The sequence below is a fragment of the Charadrius vociferus genome, unplaced genomic scaffold (genome assembly GCF_000708025.1).
Source record: "Charadrius vociferus isolate BGI_N301 unplaced genomic scaffold, ASM70802v2 scaffold39, whole genome shotgun sequence".
Classification (NCBI taxonomy): domain Eukaryota; kingdom Metazoa; phylum Chordata; class Aves; order Charadriiformes; family Charadriidae; genus Charadrius; species Charadrius vociferus.
Window position 1 is genome coordinate 4,613,258 of NW_009650188.1, and position 27,568 is coordinate 4,640,825.

The 27,568-nt window shown below is 45.4% G+C and overlaps 1 protein-coding gene across 1 annotated transcript in view; it reads left to right on the forward strand.

Moving 5' to 3' along the window:
- ACBD6 (acyl-CoA binding domain containing 6) overlaps positions 1 to 27,568 on the forward strand; it is an 85,461-nt gene that overhangs the window by 54,066 nt on the left and 3,827 nt on the right. Inside the window, exon 7 of the mRNA XM_009892928.1 lies at positions 24,806 to 24,836. Coding sequence (XP_009891230.1) covers positions 24,806 to 24,836 — 31 coding nt within the window. The remainder of the gene's footprint in view (positions 1 to 24,805; positions 24,837 to 27,568) is intronic.

A 27,568-nucleotide genomic window follows, 5' to 3' on the forward strand; every position in this document is an offset into this window, starting at 1 on the left:
GGACCAATTTTGTTCAGTAACTTTGCTTCTTAGCTGGGCCTCTTCTAACTACTGAAATTAACAGCGTATTGTGCAGACAATGTTCGCTCTCTCAGAGTGATAAGACCCATGTTTATAGCTGATGCCCAGGCATGGTACGCAGAGAGGCTCTTGCTTATACTTATTGCTATAACACCCAAGGCCAACCAACTTTGTTATGTGCCCCGTTGGAGGGTCGGAAGCGGAAAAGCATAGTGGGGTCCCACCTGCGGGGAGGAGCGGACAGGACAGGCGACCCAAAACTGACCAACGAGTGTATTCCATCCCATCTGCCTCATGCTCAGTATAAAGGCTGAGGGATCAAAGGGTCAGGGCTCTCTTCCTTCAATGGCCGACGTCTGAGGAGGACTCTGTTTGTCTGCCTGTGATCCTGATCCTGAATGCAGATCCGGAATCCAGTTCCCATCCGTCACTGAGTCCAGCCTGGGACTGCCCCAGTGCCAGCCGGTGTCGTGATTGTCATCTTGGGAGCTTGATATGGTTTTGTATATATTTCATTATTTCCTTTTATTTTATTATTAATATTTCATTAAAGTAGTTTAGTTCCTTCTAAACTCATACATCGCTTTTTCCCTCCTCTGCCTTCTCTTTGAAGAGAGGTAGAGGGGCGCATCTGTCAGTCCCATCTGGGGTCCCCCATGTCCCCAGTAGCTGATTTGGCCTAAAATATGACAAAGAGTAACTACAAAATCATAGTGAGTATGTTATGTTTTGTTTTACCTGGGGGGAAAGGAAAGCCCAACTTAAGTAGAAAAGAAAACCTTTTCAGGCTTTTAAAACATTTACTAAAAAAGCAAATTTTCACTGCTCTGCCCAGTTCTCTGCTCAGATGCATGTGAGCAGTGAATGTGACTGCAGTCACAGACCTGTAAACTGGCACATAGCTAATGGCAGGTTGAATTTTGCCCTCAGCTCTTCTACCTTATTTTGTCTGTTGTAGCTAGTAGAAATGTCAGTCAAGGCATCAAGCAAGAGCAAAGACCATCCCTAACCCGCAGAGATCATCTTGGCATCAGATGCAGTGCAACAGGTAGCGCGAATGGAAAGGATGAGTGAATGGAAGTACGAGAACAAAACAGAGATCAGCAGAAAAATGGTATTCTTGGCTCATCGCTTCCCCAAGCAATGCCAGGCAGCGGTGACACAGAGGGTCATGGCAGAAGTAGACTTACTGAGGATTTAAAGGATGGTAAGGTGTCATTACTGAGGACTTCTGATGAAGGATAAACACGTGAATTCCCTGCTTAAGTCAATGGGACTTTCATTGGCATGTATTTAGGGCTGAATGTGTCCCTTTCTGTGATCAGTTAAAACAAACCCAGCAAGTTTTATCAAGTCCATTGGGAGATAAATTCAGTGATGGGGAAGAAATGGGAGACACTTCATAGAGGAAAAAGAGGAAATTGCTTCATTTGCATAGGAATGTATCACAGCTGTACCCAGTGTGGAAAATGTTTCCTCCTGGGATAGGGTAGTTTAAAAACAGTCATCCAGCTGCAAAATTGTTTCTGATTTAAGCAGACAGTGGCATTGCATTTCTGTATGGATGATGCTTTCAACCTTGTGCCCAGCTCATGAAAACACCTGGTACAGCGCTGGTCTCCAGGATGTCCTCTTCCATTTAAATGAAAAAGTTTTCTGTTTCTAAACTGAGAATATCTGAGCAATTTGCCCTAACTTGGGAATTGTCCATCTAGATTTGCCAACCACAAACCATCTTGTTTGACATGACTGCTTGTTAGCTCCTCTGGTAGCATCTCGTGCATCATCAAATACCATATAAATATCCAACTCAGTGCTTTTCAATCATCATTTTCTCTTTGACACAGTTTGTAGCTGGTGCTGCACTTCAGTGAGTCAGCTGTGTGCCCTGTGAATCTGGAGTTGTAGCTAGCCGCGGATGGTCCAAGAGGTCAGCAAATGCGTACAAGATTATGTTGGGGGTGTCTGGTGTGCTTTTAGCAACACTCCTCATTTCCCAAATACAAGCAGATTAGTGGTTCCTTTGTCGTGTATGCTTTCAGTGCGTTAGGCAGGAAAGATCGATGCAGCTCTGAAGAAGTAACAAGGTAGAAAAAAAAGAGGTTTTTGCCATGTTTTGTTGGCTATATAAATTCTCTTGAATATATGAGTTCTAGTTATTGTTGCTGGGACCAACTTTACATCCTACACTAACCCTGAGGAGTTATATTTGAGATGTGGTATCAGGACATATCTCCATTGCTACGCTGTCTTGGCCAGGCATGGTTTTTCCCCGTTGTCTTCCATTCTGGCAAGATCCTTTTTGCTTCACTTTTTAAAACACTCAGCCAGTTTTCACCTCCATTTCTCTTGTGTGTCCCTCATAGCTCCTGGGCAGCTAAGCTACAGGTCTACAAAACGTTAAGAGGCTAACACCCGATCGGGCCTCCTGCTGTCAAAGGCTGTTGGACTGAGGTGCCTAGGCATCCCCAGGAATGAATCCTTTTGTTTTCTTTTTCCTAACATCCTAATTAACTGATATCCACAGCTTCAGCATTTGATATTTGCGCACCCAGTTACTGGGCATCGCTCCATTCTGCTGTGGCTGATAGCACGTGATTATAAGCAGCAAGGTGCATTGCCCTCTCTTGTGCACTCTCTTTCATACCATCTAGGAGAAAGAGAGAAACGCTGTAAATGTCTGATCTTTAGCACCAAGGGTTTCGTTTTGCTGCAAAAAAATTCCTAAGCAAAGCTTTAGTGTAAGATTCAGAAGGTTTCAAAGAGGCATTGGTTAAACCTGCCTGTTCTATGATAGCCAACAAGTGGATCTTTCAGATGTCTGAGTGTTCCCTGGAGGTTCACATTATTAATATCTGCCTTATGACAAGGTGGCTGTGCTGATGCCAGGTTTTTTTTCCCAGCCAGCATGATTAATTTTTCTTTCCTTTCTTAATATCTCTGAGCCAGATGCTTCTAAATGTCCTCATAGGGGTGTATTGCTGTTCTTAACCGCTCCTCCTCCCCCCCACCCCTTTCCAACTAATTCATATAATGGCTCCAGAGATGCGTTTTGTAGAGTCACAAAAAGCAAAACTTTGAAAGCCTCCTAAGGTGACGGACTTGACATGTGCAAATCTGGCCTCCTTGATGTTCCTGGTGGGTTTGAAAGCTTAGTGCCAGGTAGTCTGTCAATAACGTTTCCCATTTCAGAGTGTGCTTATTTGCCTAGCACTTTACAAATTATATCCATGCAGAACTGCTGAAATGCAAGTATTTCTGGTGGGCAGAATAACAGCAGGGCGTTGAACTGACGTTTTGGAGAAAGCAAAGGAAGTTGTGGCTGAGGAAAAGGAGGCACGCTTGTTGATGGGAAGCATTGTGGATCTTCAAGCACTGGTTTGTTTTAAAGGCTTTGAAACATTGCAGCGCTTAGAGAGGCCTTTATTCTGCAAACAGAACAGAAATTAATTTGCCTTTGTAGCTCTTGCTCCAAAGTGCAACTGCGCAGGCTTGAGTTTTCCCAGCTTGGAGAGCAGAAGACCTTAGCAAGCTCTACCAGCCAATGGCTTGTTTCCAAGGAGTTCATACTTTTGCTGTGTCTGTCCATCGGTTTCCTCCAGATAACAGATTTGTGGGTCTTCTGTATTCATCCTCAGCTGTTTCCAGTCATTTGGACATTCACCTGCATCTCAGGGGATTTTTCCCAGAGGAAGCAAAACCCAGAAACAGAACAGTTAGTGTTAAATAGGTTAGGATTTAGTTGCTTATTTTTCTGTGTGTTAATACTGTATAGGAGAGGTAGATGACTGGATTTAACGGTGAAAGTCGTAATTTAAGAAGCCTAGAAAATAGTATTTCTTAATTTCTTACAGGGCAGGCTAAAATCTCCTTATATCTATTATGTTCTGCTGTTTGGGTTTTGGTTTGGGTTTTTTTTTTTTTGCAATTTAACAGTGAGAAAAGGTATAATATAAAGCAAAGGATTTGACAGCACAAATAGAGCTATAGTTAGGGGAACCAAACGTTTACTTTCAGTCTCTTATTTTGTGGGAAGATGAGGATACTAAGAACATCCTCAGAGTAAGGATACTCTTGGGAGTATCCTAACAGTAAGAGCAGGAGGGCTTCTACAGCATTCCTTTCTGTAACACATAGCCGGTCATTCAGCTGTGCATCAGGCAGCCCCAGACAGCAGGCAGCCCTTTAGCCCACAGCAGCGTGGGAATTAAGTTAAAATTAACCTGAGTTTGGAAAACAACTAGCACCACTTTATTTGTCCATTTAATTGAATTATATGACGCTGTGTAAGTATGCTGACCCACAGACGTAAATTGCTCCACCCTACCCATTTCCCTCCTTAATTCTTTCATGCTAATGGAGCTGATGGGGATGTTGACTGCACAGAGAGAGAGAGAGAGAGAGAGAGGAAAAAAGGCTGGAAATAAAAGGGACCGTTTCAGCCTCATGCAAACCTTTCCCTTCGGTGAAATGCTTCTGAGTGTCACAGCTGCACTAACTGCGCCGTGATCTTTGTTGCCATTAAGCTGATTATATCCGCTGAAGGATTCATCCAACTAATCCCGCAATGCTGCAACTGGTTGCTTTATATTTAAGCACTTTTTTTTTATTATTTTTTTTCCCTAAGAAATAAAAGTCAGTTTGGCTTCAATGGAGTCTCAAATTGGGTCAGACTGTTACAGGAACCTTTTTTTTTTTTTTTAATATCTATTTAGTTGGTTAATACAGGAAAACCCATTAATGGGTTCCACGTATTAATGGATGCACTCAGTTTGGGAGAGGTCTGTGCACGCATTAGGACTCGGCAGTGTCTGGCGTAATTTGGCGTGGATGTGCTGTGAAGGTGCTGTGCTATCACTAACTGGCACTGCATCATTTTGTGTTTTGCCTGTGGGCATGCTGTACAGGCAGCAGCTTTGCATCTAACACTGACTCTAATGAGAGAGATTCTGACAGGTTGGATTGATTTAATTGATTTAATAATCAATTTAAATCTAGTTCTTGGTTATTTTTCTAAGGAAAGGTTGATTTTCATTGGTTAGTAGGCATTAAAATATGTTCATTTGCAGCTAAATATAGCCTTTATAGTAAATTTAGTTCTTCTTTTTGCTAATCAGATACACAATGTCTGTCCATGTTTACTTAATTATGTAGTTTAACCTAGTTTATTCACGTTCTTAATTGTTACATTTGAATCAGGCTCTAAAACAGCAAACGAGTAGTTTCTTCTCTGCTAGACTATTAGTCATTTTGTTTTTACTTGTGTCTAAGTACATCTGAATCGAAATGAGGGTTTTTTTTATTAAATTCTTATAAAGAAATTTTCAAACACTTCTTAAAATAAGTTAAAATCTCACCATAAATATCATGGGTTTGGTTTTGGAAGGGGACAAATAAATAAAATTTTCTTTGGATTTATGAATACCACACTTGAAGGAGATGTTGTCTGGCACATTCTGGTAGTCAACTTTCTGCCCAAGCTTTGTTAACAAAAATCAAGGATTTTAGCAGCAAAGTGAAGGAGCAACTGGTGAAAGATGAGGACCAAATATAGCCTTTAATTCTGTTATTAAGCATTCAGTGTTTGATAAAGTTTTATCCTCTTTTGTCATGCTATCTGTTGTCTGCGCGTAGACTTCCGGCTTGACTTTGGCTGCCTAAGAAGCACACTTCCCATGTTCCAGGCAAACCGAGACTGGAAAGAACATACCGTACATTCAGTGACATAAATTATAAAGAAGTGCATTGCCATGATTTTCCTGCAGGGTTCTGCAGTATTCTTTGAATTTCATGTCTTCTAAAAGCTATTCCTTCAGACATAATGTGTAGTTAGTTATCACTGAGATACTTTTACCTTTTTGCAGGGCTTCCGTGCTGCAGACATGGCTATTGTATACCACAGCATATGGTCATTCTCCAATTCCTCAGGATTTTAAAGCTAGTAGATTTATTGTCTCAGACTTCATTTTTATCCATTAGTAGTCCAAAGATGGTCTTATACCTCAAAAGAATGGTTACAGGCGTTTACAGAGTGACTTACCTGCTCGGTAGTTTGACTTTCTTTAGAGAGTTGGCATCAGATGTGTGCTGCTTGAAAACATGCATCATTTATCATTTAACTGCAGTGATTTTATGGAATTGTGTTCTGTTGGGCCGTTGCTTAGGTTGCCATAACTTCAGATATATTAGGGAAGTATTGTTTATTTGGGGGGGGGAATAATTGAGTTTTCTCTCTCCTAGGCAGTGATTACTTCTGTTCCATAGGAACTTCTAAAAAAGAATTTATTCACGATTCCAAGGACAACTTTTCATAGAAGCTTTAAGGTCCCATTAAGACAGGTGGAACAAGTTATATTAATTCCTTTGGGATTTTTGTCTTTAACACCTAATTGTTTAATTGACCAAAACTTGTAAAGCTGCCTGCAAGTGGTCCTTAGTAAAAGCAGAACAAGACTGAAGATCCAGGGGGCCTGTGTTAGCATGCCAGCCCAGTTGTGGTGAGTCTCCTTAGCAGCTGGGAAGGATTTGGTTCACGGCTTATGGTTTTCAACTTTTGGTTCTTCATTATTTTTTCTTCCCCGATTACTAAATGAAGGCAAGGCTAAACATAGGCTTAGGTGAAGACAGATCTTATGAGAAGAGGGAAGACCTAGTGTGGAAAAGGACAGCATGTCCTGATAGTCACAGCATAGTGCTGGGAGCTTAGGATCCTGAAACTAATCCTGGCTGTGGGCTGTGTTCCTCGTTTGACCTTGAGCAAGTCAGACAGTGGGGGTTTTTGTGTGTCTCAGTTTCCGTAGCTAACATGGGAATGCTATGTGCAGATATCCCTAGGTCTTGCCTAGATTAATAAATCAATATTTGTAAAGTAAGCCTTGATAAATGCTAACTGTATTAATACGCGTACTTGAACCTTGCCCAGAACTTTGGGAATGCACCTGCATTTCTGCTGTGCGAGTGGCTGGGGTACATCGGGGCCCTGAGCCAGGGTGGTCAGCAGTGACAGAGACCGGTTTGGGTCATTTTCTTCCTCCCAAGGGACTGCCTGTAGCACATATCTGCAAGAAGGTCTTGAATACAACTTTTCCACTTAACATGCTCCCCCATCACCCACTGTCAGCAATGAGATTAAATTCTGTGCGACTGCAGAGGACGTTGCATGATTAAAATCCTCTTTTAGAAATTAATATGTACCATCGCTCTATAGTACTGTGCCTCTTCTCAGAGAAGGGTATTGTCTCCTGAGCACTCAAGGTGTGAAAAGCCACCAAGTGAAGCTATCTATCTTTGAATTTTATGCTGTTGCACAGTTGCTCCGATGACAGCTGCAACTGCATAAAACGATAGGGACTTGGGGACTTCTCCCTTCACAGGGTCACAGGGATGCAGGGTAAGTTTTGCAGAACAAGCAGTAGAATAGCAAAAGGAGTGTTTGAACTAGAAGTCCTGCTTAGAGCAGAAAAGGTTTCCTGAGGGGGAAGGATGGTTAAAGTCCATATTAGGTCCCTTCCAACCTAGACAATTCTATGATTCAACCATTCTGCTTAGGAAGCATCTCCCATAACTGGGTATTCAGGGCGGGGGGGGACAGAAACAAAACCACAAATAAACCAAACACCAACCAAAAAACACTTTGCCCCCAGATATTGCATAGCTTTTCCTTACCTTGCTGCCTGTATCACCCCAGAGAACTACAGTAATCAATGCACTTTCATATGCAAATTCAGTCTTCATTAGGCATCAGACATTGATGTGGCTCACAGAAGAGCTTTACTTAGATAAACTTTGGATGCTTTTGGTAGATGCATTTAGGTATGCAGGTCTGCTGCATTCAGTACAAACTGAAGCTCTTGAGCAGCAGTCATTTCTATTCTGCTGTAGGTGCTGGGAGGCTTTGTAGCACGACCAAGAAGCACAGCAGGGTGAGCTATCCTGGATGGATTGGTGGTTTTCTGGAGGAGCTTTTCTGGAAGCAGCTGATACTTGAATATCCACATTTAATACAGCTAACAAACTTCATATTACTTTCAGGAGGGCTTTAGCAGAACTGGCAGACTTTACTGAAAGATCTCCCTTTCCGCTCACACGTTCTCAGTAGCTGCAGTGCAAAGCAGCTAATACTAGCAAGTCCCACAGGTGTTCCCTGTTAATAGACACATGAATGTGATTTCCGCCAATTTACATCCTGCAATGAACCTGGTGCTATGAATCCCTGATTAAGGGTTCAAGCCTCATTGGCAAGTGGAAATACATTTGCTGGTGTGAATTATCCACCAGTTGAGAAAGTGCTGCTGCTACTAGTCCACCCTATGGGGCTGGTGTCCGTGGGGTGAGTTGTCCTACACCTGCAGGGACAGCCCTGTGGATAAGGGTTTGCCCTACCAGGCTCTGCGGCTTCGCCTTAAAAGCCCTTGACAGCTGGGATAGGGAGTGAAAATAGCAACTGTGTCTTTTTGACAGCAATTAGTATTTTCTTTTAGAGCTGGCTTACTGAAGACTAAAGTGATATTCTCAGGTTTGTTCAAGGTTCCTTCAACTGCAAGAGATTGTTTTGAGTCACTGTTAGCGGATGCAAATCAGTGAGGGGGTTGCTGATCTATTCCTCTTTATCATTCTTTTACAATATACGAAGAAAACTTTGAAACTGTTTGTTTGTTTAAAATGGAAAGGGAAGAATTCATCTTCTTAAAAGACAGAAGTCCTAGTTTTTATTTGTTACTTTTTTTCCTAGCATATATTTAGGAATTCATAAAAATATGTATTTCAGAGGGAAGAAATGTCATTTAGTGGAATGATTTTTCATTTGCAAGTGTGTAAAATTGTGGCTTTACTTGCTGTTAATATTTGCCTGGCATTTGAGTTTAAAATGCTCTTGTTAGAGCACTCCTCCTGCACTGCCTTCAGTGAGTGATAGACAGCACTTCCACTCCTGTTACCAAGCCTTTCAGAGATGATCTCCTGTGAAATTAGCTTTTATCAGGTTAGACTTTCTTGGCTTTTTCTAATCTCAAAAAATAAAGGAAAAAAAAAAAGGGCAGGAAATTCTGAACATTGTGAACAAATCTTTAAAAAACATAAAGGTTGCAAATGTTTTTCTTCCTTCTATCAGTAAAAGCAAGCTTTTTTAATACTGATCCTTCTCTGGACTGTGTTTTCTCTGCCAGCTTCCCATTGTGCTTGATTCTTCTTTTCCGTGAGTTGCCCAGCGGACCTCGTAGGGCTCCAGGGACTGGGTTTGTTCAGACCCATTGCTATAGCATATTTCTGTGCTTCAAGCAGCGTGATCATGTCCCTCGCTTTCCTGATTTGCTACAAGGGGTCTCTAGCTTATTGCTAGCGATTGTGCAGGAGCCATGGGATTTAAAAGGAGTTTATGTCTCTTCCATTCTCTTAGTGCTGTTGTGTTGTTAAAAGTGAATTCAGCTTGCCTTAGAGAAATAGCTGTCTTCAGAAGTGTGCGCGCTGGCCGGACTCAGGTGTACAGGCTAAGCGGTCCAGGTTAAAAAAAGATCACACAGGTTTGCAAGGCAGGCACATGTCCAGTGTTGTCAGATGACAGGCCGGAGGTGCGCCTTTTCTGTTGGACTGAGGGGCCCTGAACACTCTGGTGTGTTCCCTGGCCTGCAGCACAGGCTGGGAAATGAGGATAGCCGTGGGTCCTTTTTCTAAGGCTGGGTCCGAGATGCCTGCTGGAAGGAAGCATCGATGTACTTTTGATTATTATAAGTGTAGTACTTATTTCCCATTTCTGTCTGATACGAGTTTTTGAATTAGATGTAATTCAGACATTGTATATGGTGGCTTTAAGGGATCTGTGTGTTTTTAGACTATACTTTTTCATGAACAGAGAATGAAGTTGTTGCCAGGAGCTGCAGAGTGGTACACAGGAGCTGTCCTCACCTCGTAATTCAGTCCCCGTTGTTGAAGCATATGCCTTAACTCCTGCGCTCCAGACCTGCCTGAGCCTCAGCCAGACACAGAGCCCTATTTCAGCTTAATTCTCCTCCCGTAGTTTGAGGCATGAGGGTGAGTGCCCCAGCTGGAAGGCACATGGCATGTTCCCCGTTTTACAGGTGAGGAAACTGAGGTACAGAATGGTTAGGGTTTGGCCACTGTTTCTGGCAGAGCTCCTTCTCCCCACGCTTTCCTTGTCTCCATAGGGAAGAAGGGCTGGAGCTAAGACTCTGAACATGGATACTTTTGCCACAGGGACTGGATTATGTGGCAGACTGGATTTGTGCCTGCTGTTTCATGTTCTGAATGTGCATTTCTGCTAAAGCCTTTCCCTGGCTGCTGGCAGGCTCCTGGCTTCCAAGACCTCAGTCCCTTTTTTCCTTCAGAAAATGGAGGATCTGGAGGCATTTGTAAGAACGCTAAGTCAAAGCAGACAAGTGTTTTCCAAAATTGAGTCTGGCTTTCCACGGCTTTTAGCAGAAGGGTTGATTTGGGTCAAAATTAATGCAAACACTTGTGTAGACCATTTAACATTTAGTTTATGGACCTGTTAAGGCAGCGGGATAATCCCTTTAGATTACCCGTGTAATTCCTAGTGAATATTTATTTTAAAGTGACTTCAGTGCCCTTAGTCATTAGCAAAGGTTAGTAATGCATCTCACAGCTGCCAGACTCAATATGACAGCATTTGTCAATGGGAGGGTTTCTCTTTTTGTTTCCTTTTTTTTGTTTGTCTGTTTGTTTTTTAACATTTCTCCAACTCTTGCCGGCTTAATCCCATGAGCTCACCTCTAATCGCAGGGAAGCATCCGAGCTGCCTTTGCCGTGTTGACTTCCACTTGAGCAAGGCTAAGGAGGGTGCCTAATCCTGGGCTTTTCTCCTGCTGTCTGCCGAGGGTGTTGGGTACACAGCCTGCGTGGGCTGCCGGGGGGGAGGACGGAGTACGCTGCGGGTTCAAGGACACGCTCCTGCTTTAATGTGCGCAGACATGCTCCCGCTCGCTCTCTGATTGGCAAGGTTAACTCGGAGAGGCTGCAGCTTTTTAAACTGATTTGATTAGACCCACTACTTTATCCCATTCCCTCCCCCACCACTCGGCCCACCACCTCCTGATCCTTTTAACACAGCCCTTGGTCCAATAACCAGCCAGTCTGGGGTGGGTTTTTTTCCCCTCTTTTTCCAATTTTCGTGCTGAATTTTGACATTTTGTAAAATAGATTATGCATCCCTACAGGGAAGATCAGGAGGCAGTGTCTTAGTCTCCGGGCTGTCTTTTAGTGTGACTAGTTGAGAGGCTGGGATTTGCCCCCTCCTCACTCTCCCTGTCTCTGCTCCTTTCCCAGCTCTTGGTGTGCGTATGTGGATTTGAGGACAAGAGGCTGAGGGCTCACGTACCCCAGCTTGGATGCTCATTACCCTCCAATTCCTCCTCTCCCTGCAAAACCAGGGCTGGGGAGGATCATACTGTCAGCCCAAAATGACTTAGCACCCCGGGTCCTCTTCTGTTGGGGTATGACAACATGCTCACGGTTTGCAGAAAGAAACGGGGACAGCATGGATAGAGATCTCCCTTATCCTGTAGGAGCAAAATAATGGTGTATTTTAGTAGCAAATGTTACTAATTGGCATTACTCTGGGATAACAGATCACCCATAGATACCAGTTTACAGGCTGGCTGACAAGTGGGATGGGCTTGGAGGGGCCAGGAGAAGCTGTTATGGCATTAATACCCACAGCCATTGGGACAGCAAAGGTTGAGTGGGCACCAACCCAGCCTTTAAAGAGTATGTGACCCTGTTGCTGTCTTTAGCCAGTGTGCTTTAGCGTTTTGTGTCCTGCCAGTTTTCAATCCCGGGCTCCGCCTCTGGTATGCAGCTTATGTTTGTCATATTAAATACTCCAGGGGAATCTGGAGCCTTGTGTACGTAAGTGCCTCTTGCCAAGTCTCTCTAGTCCTCCTATAAATAAGTAAATAAACCCTATAAATTACAGGCTTTCACAAAACCAGAGCGCCCCAACTCATAGAGCAAAATTATTGGAGAGTGACCAGCGCTGCTGAATTTTTGGGAATCCTGGACTGATCCAGGAAGGCGCAACTCATCTCATTATCACTTGTCTATTTGTTTCACCAGAACTGGTCTAAAGTGGTCTGGGCTGGTTGAGCAGCTTGGTGCTGGTAGGGACCGAATCCAGCAAACAGGACCTACCTGACGGAGTCACCCTGGTGAAACAGCGCAGAATATAGACAATCCCCTACACGCAATGTATTAAACCTTGACATACTGCATTACTTAAGAGGTCTCAGGGAAAATTAAACCCCTTTTGACTGGGTTTTGCAATGCAGGGAAAATTTTAGTGACATTTAAAAGGTTTCTCTTGTGTTCCTCTAATGGGATAAATAAAAAAAGGCTTGTTTTAGGCCAGCAAATGGGGGGACAATCCAATTTCCCTGATTCCATCAAGACACTCTTAAAGCATTAGCTTGTGCAGTTTTAAAAAAACCCACAACAGACTGACCCCTCTGCCTGATGGCTTTGAAAAGTGTCCTGATGTGGAGGTATTTATCCTACACAACATACTTCATCGAGGCACTCCAGCAGCCCTCCTAAATATACTCCTTTGTTATTAAACTATTTAGGAGGACAGCATGCACAGGAGGAAGCACGAACACCAGTTTATTATTTACTGCAGCAATCCACACTGGGGCTGTGCTCAGAGACTAATGCGTGATGACGTGCTCTTTAAATTTGGTACTTGGAAGAGAAAAAGAATGGCATTAAATAGTAACATTTCTGATGAAAGAACGAAACCTGAGCGTGCGCTTAACTTTATGTTTTTAAGCATTGTTTTGGCTGAAAATAAAAAACAATTCCCCCCTGGAATGTTATATTTGCAGTTTGTTTCCATCAGTCAGAAAGATTAATGTATCAACACTTACTTCAGAGGGGGCTCTGGGGATTGATAATGGGAGATACGAAGCCTTTCACCTCGAGGTCACTGGTTCAGCTCTGCCCCACATCGGTCGCCACCACCAGTACCTGCCATCTGCTCCTCCCCAGCAGTCCGCCCAGTGTGAAATGGGCTGGTCCCAGTTCTGGGTGCTGAGGACAGATGTCTGGGTCCCAGCGGGCTCCCTGGGATGCTTTAGTAGGAAATGGGACGGACCCACTCAGCTCAGCCTCAGATGCGACAGCGGCCCCAGCCTTCAGTTCAGACTGAGCGCCATCGGGGAACTTGACCTTCTGCCGCGCTTGTACGACCCGTGAATGGCAAACCTGTTATTCCTGCCCTGTGCAGAATAACTCATTCAAAAAGCAGGACATCCCTGAACATAAATCTGTCAGTTATAAAGTTGGCCGCGGTTTTCCTTAGTTGCCGGAACACCTCTATTATACAGAACAAGGAGGGAGCAAGTACTGCCTCTAGACTTTGAAAGAGCCCTTTAAAGTGAAGATCAATTTTGCATCTCACTAAATAAGTAATGACAGACCAAACTGCAAGTACTTAGTTCAGCTTAATTTTAATAGCACTGTGGCTCCATCAAGAAATTCCAGTTACTGATATAGTTTGATGTCCTGAGGCCATTTTCTCCAGACATTTTTACTTTTTTTCTTTAGTATTCACACTTTATTAATAGCTGTCTGGAAACCTGACTGTCTGTGAATAAACAGTACCAATAAACCTTTTCCCTCTCTATTTGTTTCTCCTTTCTTCCATCAGGGAACGGTCCCAATGCTCATAGGCTGAGAGAGGAGTTTTCAGAGTCTAAGGTGTAGTTGTACTTGGTGGTGGATGATCATATGAAAGAGCAGCTTCATGCCGTATAAAATAAAAAAACAGTAAATCAGCTACTAATACAATTCACAGAGGCTGCTAAAAGGCTGTTGGATGTCACAAAAACAGCAACCCTTTGAGGTGATGAGACAGGAGCTTCTTAACTCAACACGTGCAGTCAGCTTCTCCCTGGCAGTGGTCCACTTCGGGGCAGGATCCAGGCTCTGATGCCTTTCCCCTCTGGCAGACGGCTGTGAGTGTGCAAACGTCCTCTCTAATTCCAGATTAGCCACAAAGAGGAGTCGGCGTGTTTAAGAAACAGGCGTGCTTGGGAAGGAAAGGCTGTCTGGAGGCTACAGGGCACAGCGCTTTTCTGAGATGCTTTAAAATGTCTGAGCAAAGGTTCCTGGTATTGGGTGTTTCTAAAGAAGAAAAAAAGAAGAAATGCTTTTCACGCTGAGAGGCATGTAACTCAGCTCCCGTGCCAGCCCGGGCTTCCCCGAGCTTGGCTTAATAAAATCCAGATCTCATTTAATGAGTTCAGAGGGTGGTTCAGACCGTCTCAACATGGAAAGTTTTGGTTTTGCACACCAAGCCGAGGAAGGTTTATGAAACCAAAACAGTCTCTCCAGAGTCTTTATCCTCGCTGACTTAGAAGAGAAAAAGATCGCCAGGCCGTTAGCAGCACCTCTGCTCCTCCTGCGGCGCATTGTCACGTGCAGCATGGCTGTGCTTTTATTGCAACTGTGCCTGCAGTTGTCACGATACTGCAACCGCCAGCACTGCTGCAGAGTTCTTCGGCATTTCAGCTGACCCTGCCTTTGCCCAAATTAGAGGAAATCAAACTGTGGGTTCAGACAGGGCACTGCTTTAGCCCGCACAAGGGTGCTTTCTCTGCTTTCTTTTGGACTTCTTTACCTCTAATGGCCACTTGGTTGTTGGCTTTAAAATGACACTTTATACGAAGAGGACGTCCTGAAATGCAGAGTGGCTGCTCTGAGTCCAGGATAGCTGACCATTAATAGCGCATCCTCTCCTAGGCCACCCAGGGCTGACGGTTCAAGCCTGTGTAGTAAAAGAGGCTATTTCCAAAGTCCTGAATCCCGTTAAATAAATAGAAGCCAGTGTTTGCCTTGAAGGTGGAAAGGGCTCCGGTGAGCAGTGGCAGCATTGCTCTCGGCTCCTGCTGTCTCCTGTCCAACCTGCTAAATTTAGCAGCCTAATCAAGCTTCCTTCTCCCTCTTTAATCAGGTGGAGCAAGTGGCATGTTGACTTGCTGGTTGGTGCTGGATCCGATCCTGCTCGCAGCGTTTCCAGCCCCTCAGTAGTGACCAGGGGAGCCATATGCGGGGGAGCAGCGTGTCTGATAGGCCACCGCGGCAGCGCTTCCACTTAATCTCTCTGCTCCCATCCACACGTGCTGTCCTGATATCCGACAGCCGGTCCCACGCGGGCACGGTGCCAGCAGTGACTTTACAGGCTTTGTGGCAGAGATTATTTAAAGGAGATTAACCCTTCTAAACCCCTTAGATTTTAATTATTTCTGTATGTATTTATAAAACCTGCAGTCTGCTAGTTCCAGGGCACAACTGCCCCAGTCCCCATCCTTAACCTGGATTCGTGAGTATACAATACAGCCATATTACAGGACAGGGACTGGACTGGGCAGGGGTCATTTAACTTATTTATTTATTGCTGTTCTGGAACAATTCACATCTGGGATGAAAACGAAACGTTATGGTTTCAAATTGTAAAAGGAGCTAATAATTCAAATGACTTTAAAATACTAGCACTAACGCGGCATTAATTGAATTGTCTGAGTCGATGCGGCATCTCTCGCTAATTGTTTTGGTTAAGTCCGCTGTGTCATTAATGCATACTGTTGCCTCCCCACTGCCCACGTTGCGAACACGGAGCACCCTGCATCTCTCTGAAGACAGGGCTCTCTGTAGGGTTGATATATTGGCAGCCAGGAGAGGGAAGGCCTGTTTCTTTCATTCAGTCTCCTAGCAAGATTTTTAAATGAATATTAATGCTGTGAAACGATGAAGTCTGGAAAACTCTCATAGCTAACAGGTACTCTTAAAAAGACAGCAGGAAAAAAAAAAAAGGGCATGCACCTCCATCCTTTCATGCTTTCTCTCCTGTTTGTCCTGTGCTGGGCTAATTAGTTTTTTAGAATTAGGGAGTGATGGAGGGAATTTTTCCACTTTGCGTGCGAGCTGTAAAATCCAAATTAAACGGACATACCTTATTTCTGTTTCACATAGCAACCTGGCTACTCTCAGGTGATATACAGCTTGCAGAGGTGGGAAAAACAGTGTAAGAGTTGGTAAGCCATTGCCACTGAGACTGTTGGATCAGAGTTACTCCATAGGCCACCTGTCAGTATGGGTTACAGTCCTGGCATGGGCGCTGTAGCTCTATTTCTGTATATTCTAGGATTGCTGCTGAAAAAATGACAGTATTTAAATGTCATTTAATGCCTGTTTTGTAAATGCAAGCATAAAAGGTGGCTGTTAGAAGGAAACAAACCCCATAGCATTGTGGACCCCAATGATCTGACAAAAAAATAGGTCATTTTAAATATATGTCTTAAAATCAGATGATTTTCATTTATTCTTGCCTGCGGAGCAAGGAAATAAATGCAGACAGTGCCAAGAAGTCCATAAATAAATTTTGTTCTTGGAGAATCTCTTTAATATGCACACAGTCCTGCTTCTGTAATAGTGAACATTTGACCAGTAGCAATTAATTTCTTATCACAGTCTTTCTATGAGGTAAGAAAACATTAGTGTCTCCATTAGGAGGTGGAGAACGGGAGCTCTCCGAGAGCAAATGATGTGCCCGGCTTCTCTCTCCTGCCCTGCGGCTTGCCAAGAGCTGCTGGAGGGAGAGGGCATTGCAGCGGTGCCTCAACTGCAGCGTGGCTGGATGCTCCTCTCCAGGCAGATCTGTCCACCTAATCAAATGATAGACTCAGAAAACGTTCGATATCTGTATATTTCAGAATAAATATTGTTAAGGTAATGAATTTTCAACCGCTTACTGTGAAGCATACAGTATTTCCTTTAACAGCAAGTGGTAAAATAGAGAAGAAAAAAAAAATATTAAGGTCCACAGTATAAATCTGTTCTGTCTAGAAAGGATGAAAAGAGGGCTTCTTACACAACTAACCTTATGGAGAATAACGTATGATCCCGAGGCATGTTGATGATTAGGAAAACCGTCCCAAAGATTAACAGATCTTTTCTCGTTCAAATGGGTAGGATCTCAAGCTGGAAGTGCCGGACCTGTGCGTTCAGCCCTGTGCCCCGGGGAGGGGGAGTGGGGAAGCAAAGGGTTAAATTTCGGGGCTGTAGAAGCAGATTGTGTTTTCCTTCTATGATGTGGGCTGACAAGACATCAGTATTCTATTCATCTGTTGGGAATTAGGCTGTTAATCCAATCAATGACTCTTGAGCGAGCTGCAGCCTGCCTCCCCACTGGGGAACAATCGGATCAGACGGGAGATTGTTTAAGAGCACAGCGCGGTCCCGGTGTCAGGTGGAATTTCCAAGCATTCCCTAGTGAATTGGGGATGGGAAAGCTGTCTCAGCCCATTTATCCTGCCCCTTAAATAACCAGGTATCTGCCTCAGCCACGCTAAAGTGATAAAGCAGTACAAGAGCTACTAACTTTTACGCAGGGAGGGGGCAGGGAATTGCCCAGAGAAGAGAGATTTTAGCATCTTGCCTTTAGGAATATTGTCCTGTTTGCGGCCTGTGATTGCATTTGCACAGCTTTATCGGTGGCTGGCTCAGCTGCAGCCCTGTGACACTTGTTACAGCTCTAGGCACTGGCTCTTTCCAAACACGTTTTTGGTCCCTGAGCTGAGGAAGCCCGGAGCTTCCCTTGCAGCTTTTAGATTACACCAACACGCGTGTTTTATGACCAGAAAGATACCCGATGCTGGAAGTAACAAGCAGCAGCAAATATTCTTTGGAGCAACCTATAAATACGTACGTACGAATACACGGCTGTGCTCAGGGTGCCGGTTGCAAATTGGGGTGAAAATGCTCAATAGGAAAAGAGCCCGGAGGGTTTCAGAGCCACGGTGTAGATTCAGAAATCGGTTTGTTCTGCAATTAGAGACAGCCATGTCTGCGATGGGATATTGAGAGTCTGTATCTGTGCCAGCAGCGCTACATGCTGATGATAGTAGATGTGATAAATCCCATTGAAATTGCACTTGGAAATTTAGGTACACCACCGGTTAGAAACTAGGGCGATGAGGGATTAGCGTAACCCTGGCATGCTGAACTCCTCGGGCCAGTGGCGTTTGGGTGCATTAGCAGATGCAGGCTTCGGGAGGGAGCGACTGGCAGTTCCTGGGCATCATGTTCTCTCTGGGTTTTCTTAGATCTGGTTTTTAACAGCAGCTTTGCAAGTGGAGGGCTCCTCCAAATTAGTGTACCTAAATGAACCAGGAGCATGAGCTCAGGCAGCAAATATGAATAGGGAGGTCCCCAGACAGAAAGATCCCCAGCTCGGAGGCTTGGCTTTAAAGGGCTTCAGCATCCCTCTTCCCTTGATCATAATTTTGAATCAAACAAAAGCTAATGCAATTTTCTTTGCCTTTCAGTAGCAGATTGTGCTGTAAGGGCCCATGCCATTAGAAATGTAATAATTGCTTCTCTATGCAGATCTAATTTATCTGTGAGGCACTTAGAAGATAGGCCAAATGATAGCCTGGCGGTAGGCTCTGGAGAAAGGCCCAAGAGGTGATGATAAAGATCTGTCTAGCACCTTCCATCCTTAAGGCTATCTGCCCGGCACAGTGCAGGAAAAGGTCTGAATGGGAGGAAAGGGGCAGAGGAGAGAGCTCTCGGAGAGGGACAGCTCCGTAAGAGAGGGGTCCCTGCCCAGCCTACCCACATGCAAGGGAGGTGGAAGATTTAATTGGGGAACAAAACTTACAGGATATCCAAGCCCTGTGCTTGTTAGCTTGGACTACTTGCAATCTCCAAATAAGAGCTGCTCGTAATTGGTGCGTGGATTTTGGTTTTGCTTCTGCCGGAGGTTGCTCTGTGTCCTTTGTCCCGCGGCACTGGTCCTTGGGGAGTGCCTGAGCTGGCTCTGAGCTGGCACATCATCATGTCTCACAACAGCCTACACTTAACATTCACAACCATAACTTCACAAGCACTTCATAAACACCAGCTAACCAGTTGCTGGGACACCCAGTCTGAAACAGGAGGTGAAGCTGAGCCATCACAAGTATATTTTGCTTTAGCGAAATCAAAAGCTGAAAAATGGGGAGAAAACATAAAAGTCTGCTTCATTTTCCTAGCATCGGAGCTATTTGGGACTCTAGGCGTTCTGGCACAAGCTATTAGATGGTGTTGTTTCTCAAATTGCAGTGTCACTGGCATTTCTTTAAGGATCAGGAGGCAACTAAAAGCAAAAGTCTTGGTGCCAGTGGGTGCACACTGGCCTAAGGGGTCTAAGGTAGGGTTTTTAAAAGGACCGTGTCAAATTCCAAACTAAACCATTGCTTTTCAATGCCAACATTTGCACACACAGCGATTTGCACTCGTCTGTCTGCTTCGATCGGACAAGCATTCATTTTACATGTATTAATGTATGTGTCCAAACCCAGGCTGCTGTGTGCAAAAGCAGCATGTAAATGAAAATAAAGGCTGTGTTGCGGCCATCTACTGAACTGTCTGGCAGAGTTCAGACTGGTTATATTAGCCCGCATCGCCTGGTTTTACGTATTGGTGGGTATTAGCATGTAAATTCTGGTATGCTTTTAGCTGTAGTCTCACCCTCAGTCATCTGGGGGATAAAATTTCAGAGAGAGAAAAAGAAGATGATGAGGTTAAAGTAAATTGTTGGGAAGTTGAAGTCTAAAGTGGAAATAAATGAGAAATAAACCCCTTTTTAAAAGTGGAGGGAAGTATTTTCTTGCTATTTTTCATCTCCCTGGCTTGAATGAGTGTGTGTCGTGAGGCTGCAGAGATTTATATTCACAGTTCCTAAGCACCAGTGCTTGTTCAGAGGCTGTATTCGAGCCCTTTTTATTCACTCGCCATCTAAAGATGTAGTGTAAATATTTATCTTCCCTCTGGCCCATCCATGCTGCCCAGGACCCAGCGCTGTTAAACACTCTTATCACCTCATCGGTCTTATCTCCTGCGATCCCTGCCAACATTTGGAGTCTGTCAATGGGAATGAGCATGTGCACCTTAAAAGGGGCCACAAATGAACAGAAAGAAGAGGTGATGTGAGGGAAAGAATACCTTAAAATAAAGAGTGCATGTGCTATCCCTCAAAAGGGTGAGGTTAGTGTATATGTTTTCTGCTCTGCTTATCACGTTCATGGTTTTGTGCTTGGAGATGCGATTGAAGACACAGAGATGAGGTCTCGGTGTGGACTCAAGGAGGTATGGGGGTCCTGCGCAGACCCTCACAATTGGTGTGAAGGCTTGTCCAGCCCCAGCTTCATCACCGGTACGGGGTCTAGGTGCATCAAAGATCACCAAGGTAACCAGCACGATTTTGGTTTTCCTCTTTCTATACTTGTGCTAAGTAAAACACATGAGATGAAGAGACAGTGTCTCCCTTAGGGCTGCCCTCCCACTCACAGAGGTTTCTGCCCGCAGCTTGAGGAGCAAATGAGGCAACTTTGGAAGGTCAATGTTTCTATAACATTGTTTTAAAAACTGTCCCGTGAAACCAGCACAGTCAAACCTGTCACGTCAAGGTCTGCTTGCCATGGCAGGGCAGCGGGAATCTTGTTTTATAGCGTGTGCAGCATCACAGCAGGGCTCAGCCAAGCCATTTCCATGTCTCTGCCCCTCAGCCCAGAAACCTTGTGTTAGGTTAAGCAGGGTACAGAAATTCCCAAGGAATGAACATCGGATGGCAACACCGATATAATCCTATCACTTATAAGACAAAATTGATGTGCAGTAGCCATAGTACCACTTAACGGATAAGACAGTTGGTCCATCTGCGCTCGGTCCATCTTCTCTCATTTCTCTTGCTTAAATTTCTCAGGAGCAGAACACAATCCTGTTATCCAATAAGTTACCCACTGGTAGTTGGATTTTCATTGAGTGACATCTGTCGCAGGCCATGGACGTAGGAGGTACTGGTGATTTTGTAGCATCTTTGTTTTGATGGTTTTGGTAGATGTGGACATTTGGGGGTTTTTTTTAAGTCTTTGGAAATGCTCTCATCTCCCTTGAAGGCCGTGTAACTCGGCTGTCATCCTGCCATGGCCAGATGTGCCAGGAGGCTGTAACAGGCACCAGGGATGGCACGTGGCATTAGGTGCAAGAAGAAAGCTTGGAATCGATCTGTTGTTGGTGGGTAACTTGCGTGTGTGGGACTGAGTGCTCCATCTGAGTGTGGAATGGTCTTTCCTACCTTTCTGGTCATCTTCTGTCTACCTATATGGGTTCTTCCATTTCCACGAGCTCCTCTTTTTTATAAACAGGGTATTGCTAAAAGGGCACTGGGGGAGGTACCTGCCAGTGCCTTGCAAGCCGAAAGCAAAGCTCTACAGAAACACTAAGTCTTACTGCTTTGAGCCTGGCCTTTTCCACCTTTTGTGTTGAGGTTCACTGAATCAGAGCACTGATTGCCTCCTTTTTAACCTGTCGCATTGACATTATTCCAACTGATGTGTGATGTTGAAAAGGCATTTCTGAGAGGCATCCTGGCATAGAGCAGAGCTCAGAGTTGGCCCTGGAGCTGCCCATCTCTTCTCTTTCTGCTCCCTGACACCAGCTCCCCTACTCAACATCTTCACTTTGTGCTCTTCTTGCGCTACAGAAGCTCCTATTGGGAAAAAAAAAAAGTCTCTAATTTTTTTTTAATCTGCCTTAGCACAGAAATGATAATGCACCATGATTACCTAGCTTTCCATAGGCACAGTTTCAAAATAACTAGTTACAGTATTCGGGTTTTTACATTACAAATTTATTTCAGTGTGTGTCTACAGACTCTGGGTCTTGTTGTTCGCAGTTCGGTATGATTTACATCTCTGTAATCTGAAAGCTAAATTGGAGGGAGAAGAAGTAAACAATCATGACAAACATCCCCCTCCAACTCAGTGCTTTGTATAAAATACACCAACAAAACTCCTGATGGTTTTCAATGGAGAAAAATTAGCTGCCCCCGCTTGCAAGTCAGACGAGCTGATCACCGCCAGCATCTCTGTGTCCCTCCCAGCTGCAGAGGATGTGCGTGGGACACCCTGCTCCTGGCTGGTGCCGGCGATCCCGGGCTGAGCGGTGACATTTACTGGTGCTCTGGGCAGGGTGCACTGAGGTGAGGGCAGAGGCTGTGGCAGGCTGTCCCTGTCCGCTCATTGTTTGGGGTCCCAACAGAGGCACATCCTGGGAGAAGCACGCACCGCACCTTCCCTAGGATGCTCCAGAAACCACTGCTTTCTGTCACACATCAGGAAATAGCCCTTGCATCAAGGCCAGCTGCAATTCATCCTAAGACCACTTCTGCGCGTCCTGTTTCGTTGTAAAACAAACATTTCCAACGCCTGGTAGGAAATATTCGTCTCACGTAATTTCTGCAATGGGAGCTGTAATCCTCACTTTCACGGCCCATCTTTGATTAGTTTCCAGGTGTGGCCATTTTGCAGCGAAGGCTCAGCGATGCTGTACCTGGAGCCAAGCACTGTGTGCAGAGCAGCTGGGCCCGTCGGGCTCCGATTAGCCACGGTGCTCTGAAAAGCCAAATCAAAAAGGGATTGAGATCAGCAGCCTCCGGAGGGCATTTCAAGGCCCTTAGTGAGTGACCACACTAGAGCTTTTTCCATTTACCTGGATTAAAATTTGTCACAGAGACAATACAAGCAAATAGCGTAGCATCTGAGAAGTATAACAAATAGCATTTGGCCAGCCATCAGGCTCAAAGGGGGGAAAAAAATCCACGGTGTAAATAAAGTGTAAACAATGTTTGCATAACATTGGATTAATAGTTCTTTTTAAAAACCACACTGGGATTAAAGAGACGCATTTCGTATGCTGGGACTTGCACTCTCTTCTTAGTCCAATAAATGCCAGAAAGTACATGTATGAGAAGTAAAAAGCCTCGTTAGCCAAAAGGTTGCTGCTGAAGCAGCAGTGCTTTACGCAGGCCGTTGGAAGAGGAGCAAATGGCTGTAGTATTCCTGGAGCAGTCCTATGTATTTTATAAGGAGTTTTGCAGCGAACTCTTCCCATGGAAAGGGATTTCTGCTGCATGTCTCCAATTCCATTCACCTGCGGGTTTTGTCGGCTACAATTTTGAAGGCTGCGATGCGGAGGGGAGCTGGCTTCCCATCCCCCCAGCACACACGCAACCCGCATATTTGAAAGCCTGCCTTTCCAATAACTCATTCGTAGCGCTCCTGCCTCTTCTTCCCCAGCGCCGTTCCATATTTTGCTGAAGTCAGTACTGGCCCTGTCACTCCTCCAAGCAGACATGTGCTTAAGGACCGCTCGGGGCCTCTGGCTCAGATCCGTTACCTTATTAGTGTGGAATAATCAATGGATGCCGTCCTTGATTTCTTCAGTTGTTTGGTTTGTGGTATCTTCTAATGACACCCATTTGCATTACGCTAGCCACAATTTGGGCAGAAATAGGCTTCTGAAATGAGGCACCTCCGAACGTTGGCCTGAGTGCCACAAATGGGTCATAGCGGCACGTGGAAGGAAAAAATCTCACCCACACACATTTTCCCCAGCCAAGACATGAAACGGATGTTTAGGCAGCAGATGCCGGTTACATCTGGCTTTTCTCTTTTGTCCCTGTTGCTCCTGTGGTGCGTGTTGGTGCGGTGTCCCAGAGCAAAGCGTGGCACCTCCCACCCTGAAGACAAGTCATTCCTAGTTTCTCAGGTGGACAGAGTTAATATCAAACAGAATAACGAGCCGGGAAACCAGAAGTCTCAGAACACCTACGGGTGGGATTTCTACCTGTTTTCCTGTTCTTCTTTTCCCTTTCGCCTGCTCCAGAATCCACAGCAGACGGTAGAATTTGCACCTTAATCCCAAAGATAATGGTAATTAAAAACTTAAGTCTCCATAAACAGATGCAAATAAATTAAGGAGGCAAAGAACTGAATTAGAGGCTAATCCTGGTGGGGTAGTGAAAGCAAAGGGGCCAACAATTCTTTCCTTCTGTTGTTTCACCTGTTGTTGTGGCAGGACGAGGCTGCGGCACGGTGAGGTGTCTGGGTTTGCACTGCTGGACGTGCCACGCCAGCACCAACCACTCACCGGCAAAGCCCTGCCTGTGCTTGCCGAGGCTGGGAATGGCACACGCTTTCCCAAACCGTTGCAGCTGATGCAGTGGCGTATGTGTTAGCTTGAAGAGGGAGCTGTGTGCCAATGTCTTCAAATCACGCGGTTTGCTTTGCCCTTGTGCTGCAGGTGTTTCATAAGGATGAGTTCAGCAACGGGCTCTCATTCCCGAGCGCTGCGCGTAGCCCTTCCCTTGCCCTCATCCTGCAGGGATTTACTTGGGCTTTGGGTCCGCCTTTGTCCAGACCTGAATTGTGAAGAGCAAGGACCTAAGATTTATTCAGTTGGAAGAAAAGCGGGGTTTTCCCCTGTGTGCTCCCTTGTGCCGAAGAGTGCAGCGCACCAAGCTGTGCCAGCGTCCCAGTGCTTTACCCTTCTCTCGAATAGCTGGCCAAGGCTGGGCTTGCACAGAAGCATCTTGCAGTAAAGCAGCAGGATTAGTGAGGGTCCCAAAGCAAGGCCGTAGGACTGAAATCCTTCATTTTTATGGGCTGGAAGTGATAACGCTATGAACTGAATTATACTCATGTCATGACGTGATCCACGCACTCTTATGGGTGGATAGATATCGATTTTCCATCAATATGGATTGATGGTGCGTGATGATTCAAAGCCTAACTGCCAGGCAGCTGGGTGTCCTGGGCTGTTTATCTAGTCAATTAAATATTGCCGTGATTCAGCTTATTTATTTAAAACTGGGATTTACTTCTATCCCCACGTTACCTGTACCTCTAAAATCAAGTCTCTCTCTCTTTTTCAGGACGGGGAAGGCCAGACTGCACTCCATTATGGTAAGCTGCCTTTCAGCTTGGTTATTCTCTCTTAACAGGATGGATTTGCCACTGGAGTAAATGGTCTATGTACAGAAAGCAAATTTCAGTAGAAATATGAGCAGGGAAGCTGGATTTGATTAACCAGCAGCAACCTCCACCGGCAAATCCCAGCATGGTATGAGCCCTGGGAGAAGCAGCGAGGAAGACTGCTGTACTCCCTTAGTTCTGCTCTGCAAATTTCCCCTTAAAGCCTTCCTTTTCCCCCAGTTAATGATGCACTTTCTGCAGAGTTCGTCCTGTGCACCTATGTGTCTCCAAGACACGGTTGTACCGCCTCCAGACCCAGGAGTGGCTCTGGTTAGAGGATGCTAAGTTTGAGAGAAGGGTCTGTACTGGCTTTAAGAGGTTCCACAGGCGAGGGGAATGGGACAAGCAAGATGGCCTTCACCTCAACATGTCCTGGTGACAAACCCATTTGATCGTAGCTGAGAGAGCAGCAGCTTCTCTACTACCAAAACCAGCAGAGCGAAGTTACAGTTTGTGTGCCTCCTACAATTACATGCTAATTAGATATGAGATTTTGCAGCAATCCTTTTAATTGAAAGACTGTTCTATCTCCAAATGAGAAAAGTAGAGACTAAAGTGACACGCTGTGCTGGTGTGTGGGGAATAGGAAAAAAGTATCGATTGAATCTATATCATCATTTTTTCCAAAATTAAGACATACCAGTTCTTATTTTATACTCTCTCTCGATGCTTGTCATTGTGTAATTAAGAGCATGCTTGTCAGTCTGAAGCGTTTGTGTCTTTTTCTCTCTTTCTGATCTCTCCATGAGGACATTAGCAGGATGGCAAAATTGCTTTGCCGCCCATCGGTCCAAGGCACTGCATTTGGATCTGGATCTAAACTACCAGATTCCAGGGCCCCTGAACTGAGACTGTAATTACAATAATGTACGATTTCTCCCCGTGTCATCTTTCCTGCAGGTTACTTTATTTTTCAATTTCTCGGCCTTCTGACTGAAGTAGCAAATCTGTTGCTTTGTGCTGCAGTGTCCTCAGAACAACAGCACTCGGTGCCACACTGCCTCTTTCTCTGCCCAGCTCATTCCACATTTTGGGCTTTCTCTCTCGGAGGGGAGATGCTCCCCCCTTGCTCCCCTCTCTGGCACTGACATCCGCCTGCCGAGGGGTGCACAGTGGATTAATGTAGGTTGTGCAAAAGCATAGTACCTGTGTAAGTTATCCGAGAGCACCTGCTTCAAGCAAGTTCAATATGTGAAAGCAGAGGGTGGATGCGTTGCTTCAGTGTAAATTAGTTGCAGGTGGATCCCCGTGGCTGGTGGCTGAAGCAGGTTGTGTAACAAAAGCAAGCAAACATAACTGATTTAATTAACGTTATTTCAGAAATGGTTTCTCTGATCCACCCTGCCAGCTCAGCTGTTTCAATGACAACAGTTTTGCAGGCTTGTCCCCCAAATTTTTTGAGTCTTCAGATTTTCTTCTTCCCCTTGACTATTATCCCACCTCCCCTCCCTCTATGTTATCTTTGGGAAGCCTCTCTGGGTCACTGGCGCACAGGTCCGGTGTGCCTGCGGGTGTCCCGCTGTCCCTGCCTGACCATCGCTGTGCCCGGGCTGTCCTCATTCCCTCGCATAGCTGATCTGGTCATAAATCACCCCAATCTTGAAAACAGCTTGTTAAATGAGTGAATGGTTTTGATTCAAGTGGCTATTGGCCTGAAACTGGAACTCACTGAAATCTCCTCAGTAAGCACTTTGTAACCAAGCTGTTAATTGCAGCAAGGAGGCATGAGAGCTCAAGTGAAAACTGTCTCTGGCAGTGCTGAGCAGAGCAATGCCTTTACAAGGCCTTCCCTTTTGTTAGAGACTGTTCAGGGAAGGGTTAAATCCCGTGAGCAAGGCCAGCAAGGCAGCCACTGCTTTTAGGGTGTCTCCATCCCTTTTTATGAGCCGGCGTGGCCTGACAGCTGTCCTTGTGGTGACAGCTCTCCTGATTACAGCCGGTGTCAAACTGCATCCTGCTGCGGGTTATAAATCCTGCCTCCTTCCGATCAGCGCCGACCCCAGCTTTAATCGGAGGTTAAGTGGAGGCCAGCTGGCAGCGTGGTCCGAAGGAACCGGCTCACCGGTGGGACCCACTGCGGGACCTGCTCTCCTCCGGGCTGGAGGCAGCGGTCGGTGCCGTGTTGATCGGTATGAGCACGGTCTCCCTGCTAAACGGCCCGTTAGTCTTCAGCTCCTCTCCATCCATCCATCCACCCGCCCGCCGGGAATACTAAAATCATTGCCGCTGCCTCTCCCAGAGGAAATCAAGGCTTCTCCGAGCACTTGTGGCCACGTGGCCGCGGAGTGGGCAGGCTCTGTATCCTCATGGGCGCTCCGGCTTCCCTGCAAAGCACCATCTGTTCGGCTCTTTCTGCGCTGTGGCAGGGCAGTGGGAGGGAACGCTGGAGGGAAAAAAAATAATAAAAAAAAAAAAAGCCGGGGAGTGGGCAGGCTCTGTATCCTCATGGGCGCTCCGGCTTCCCTGCAAAGCACCATCTGTTCGGCTCTTTCTGCGCTGTGGCAGGGCAGTGGGAGGGAACGCTGGAGGGAAAATAAATAATAAAAAAAAAAAAAAGAAAGAAAGAAATTCATCATCTGAACCCTGAGGATTAATGGAGTCGGAAGGCGAACTGCGCTGAATGGAAATCCATCTTCACCCGCGCCAGTGTCAGGGCGGGCGCG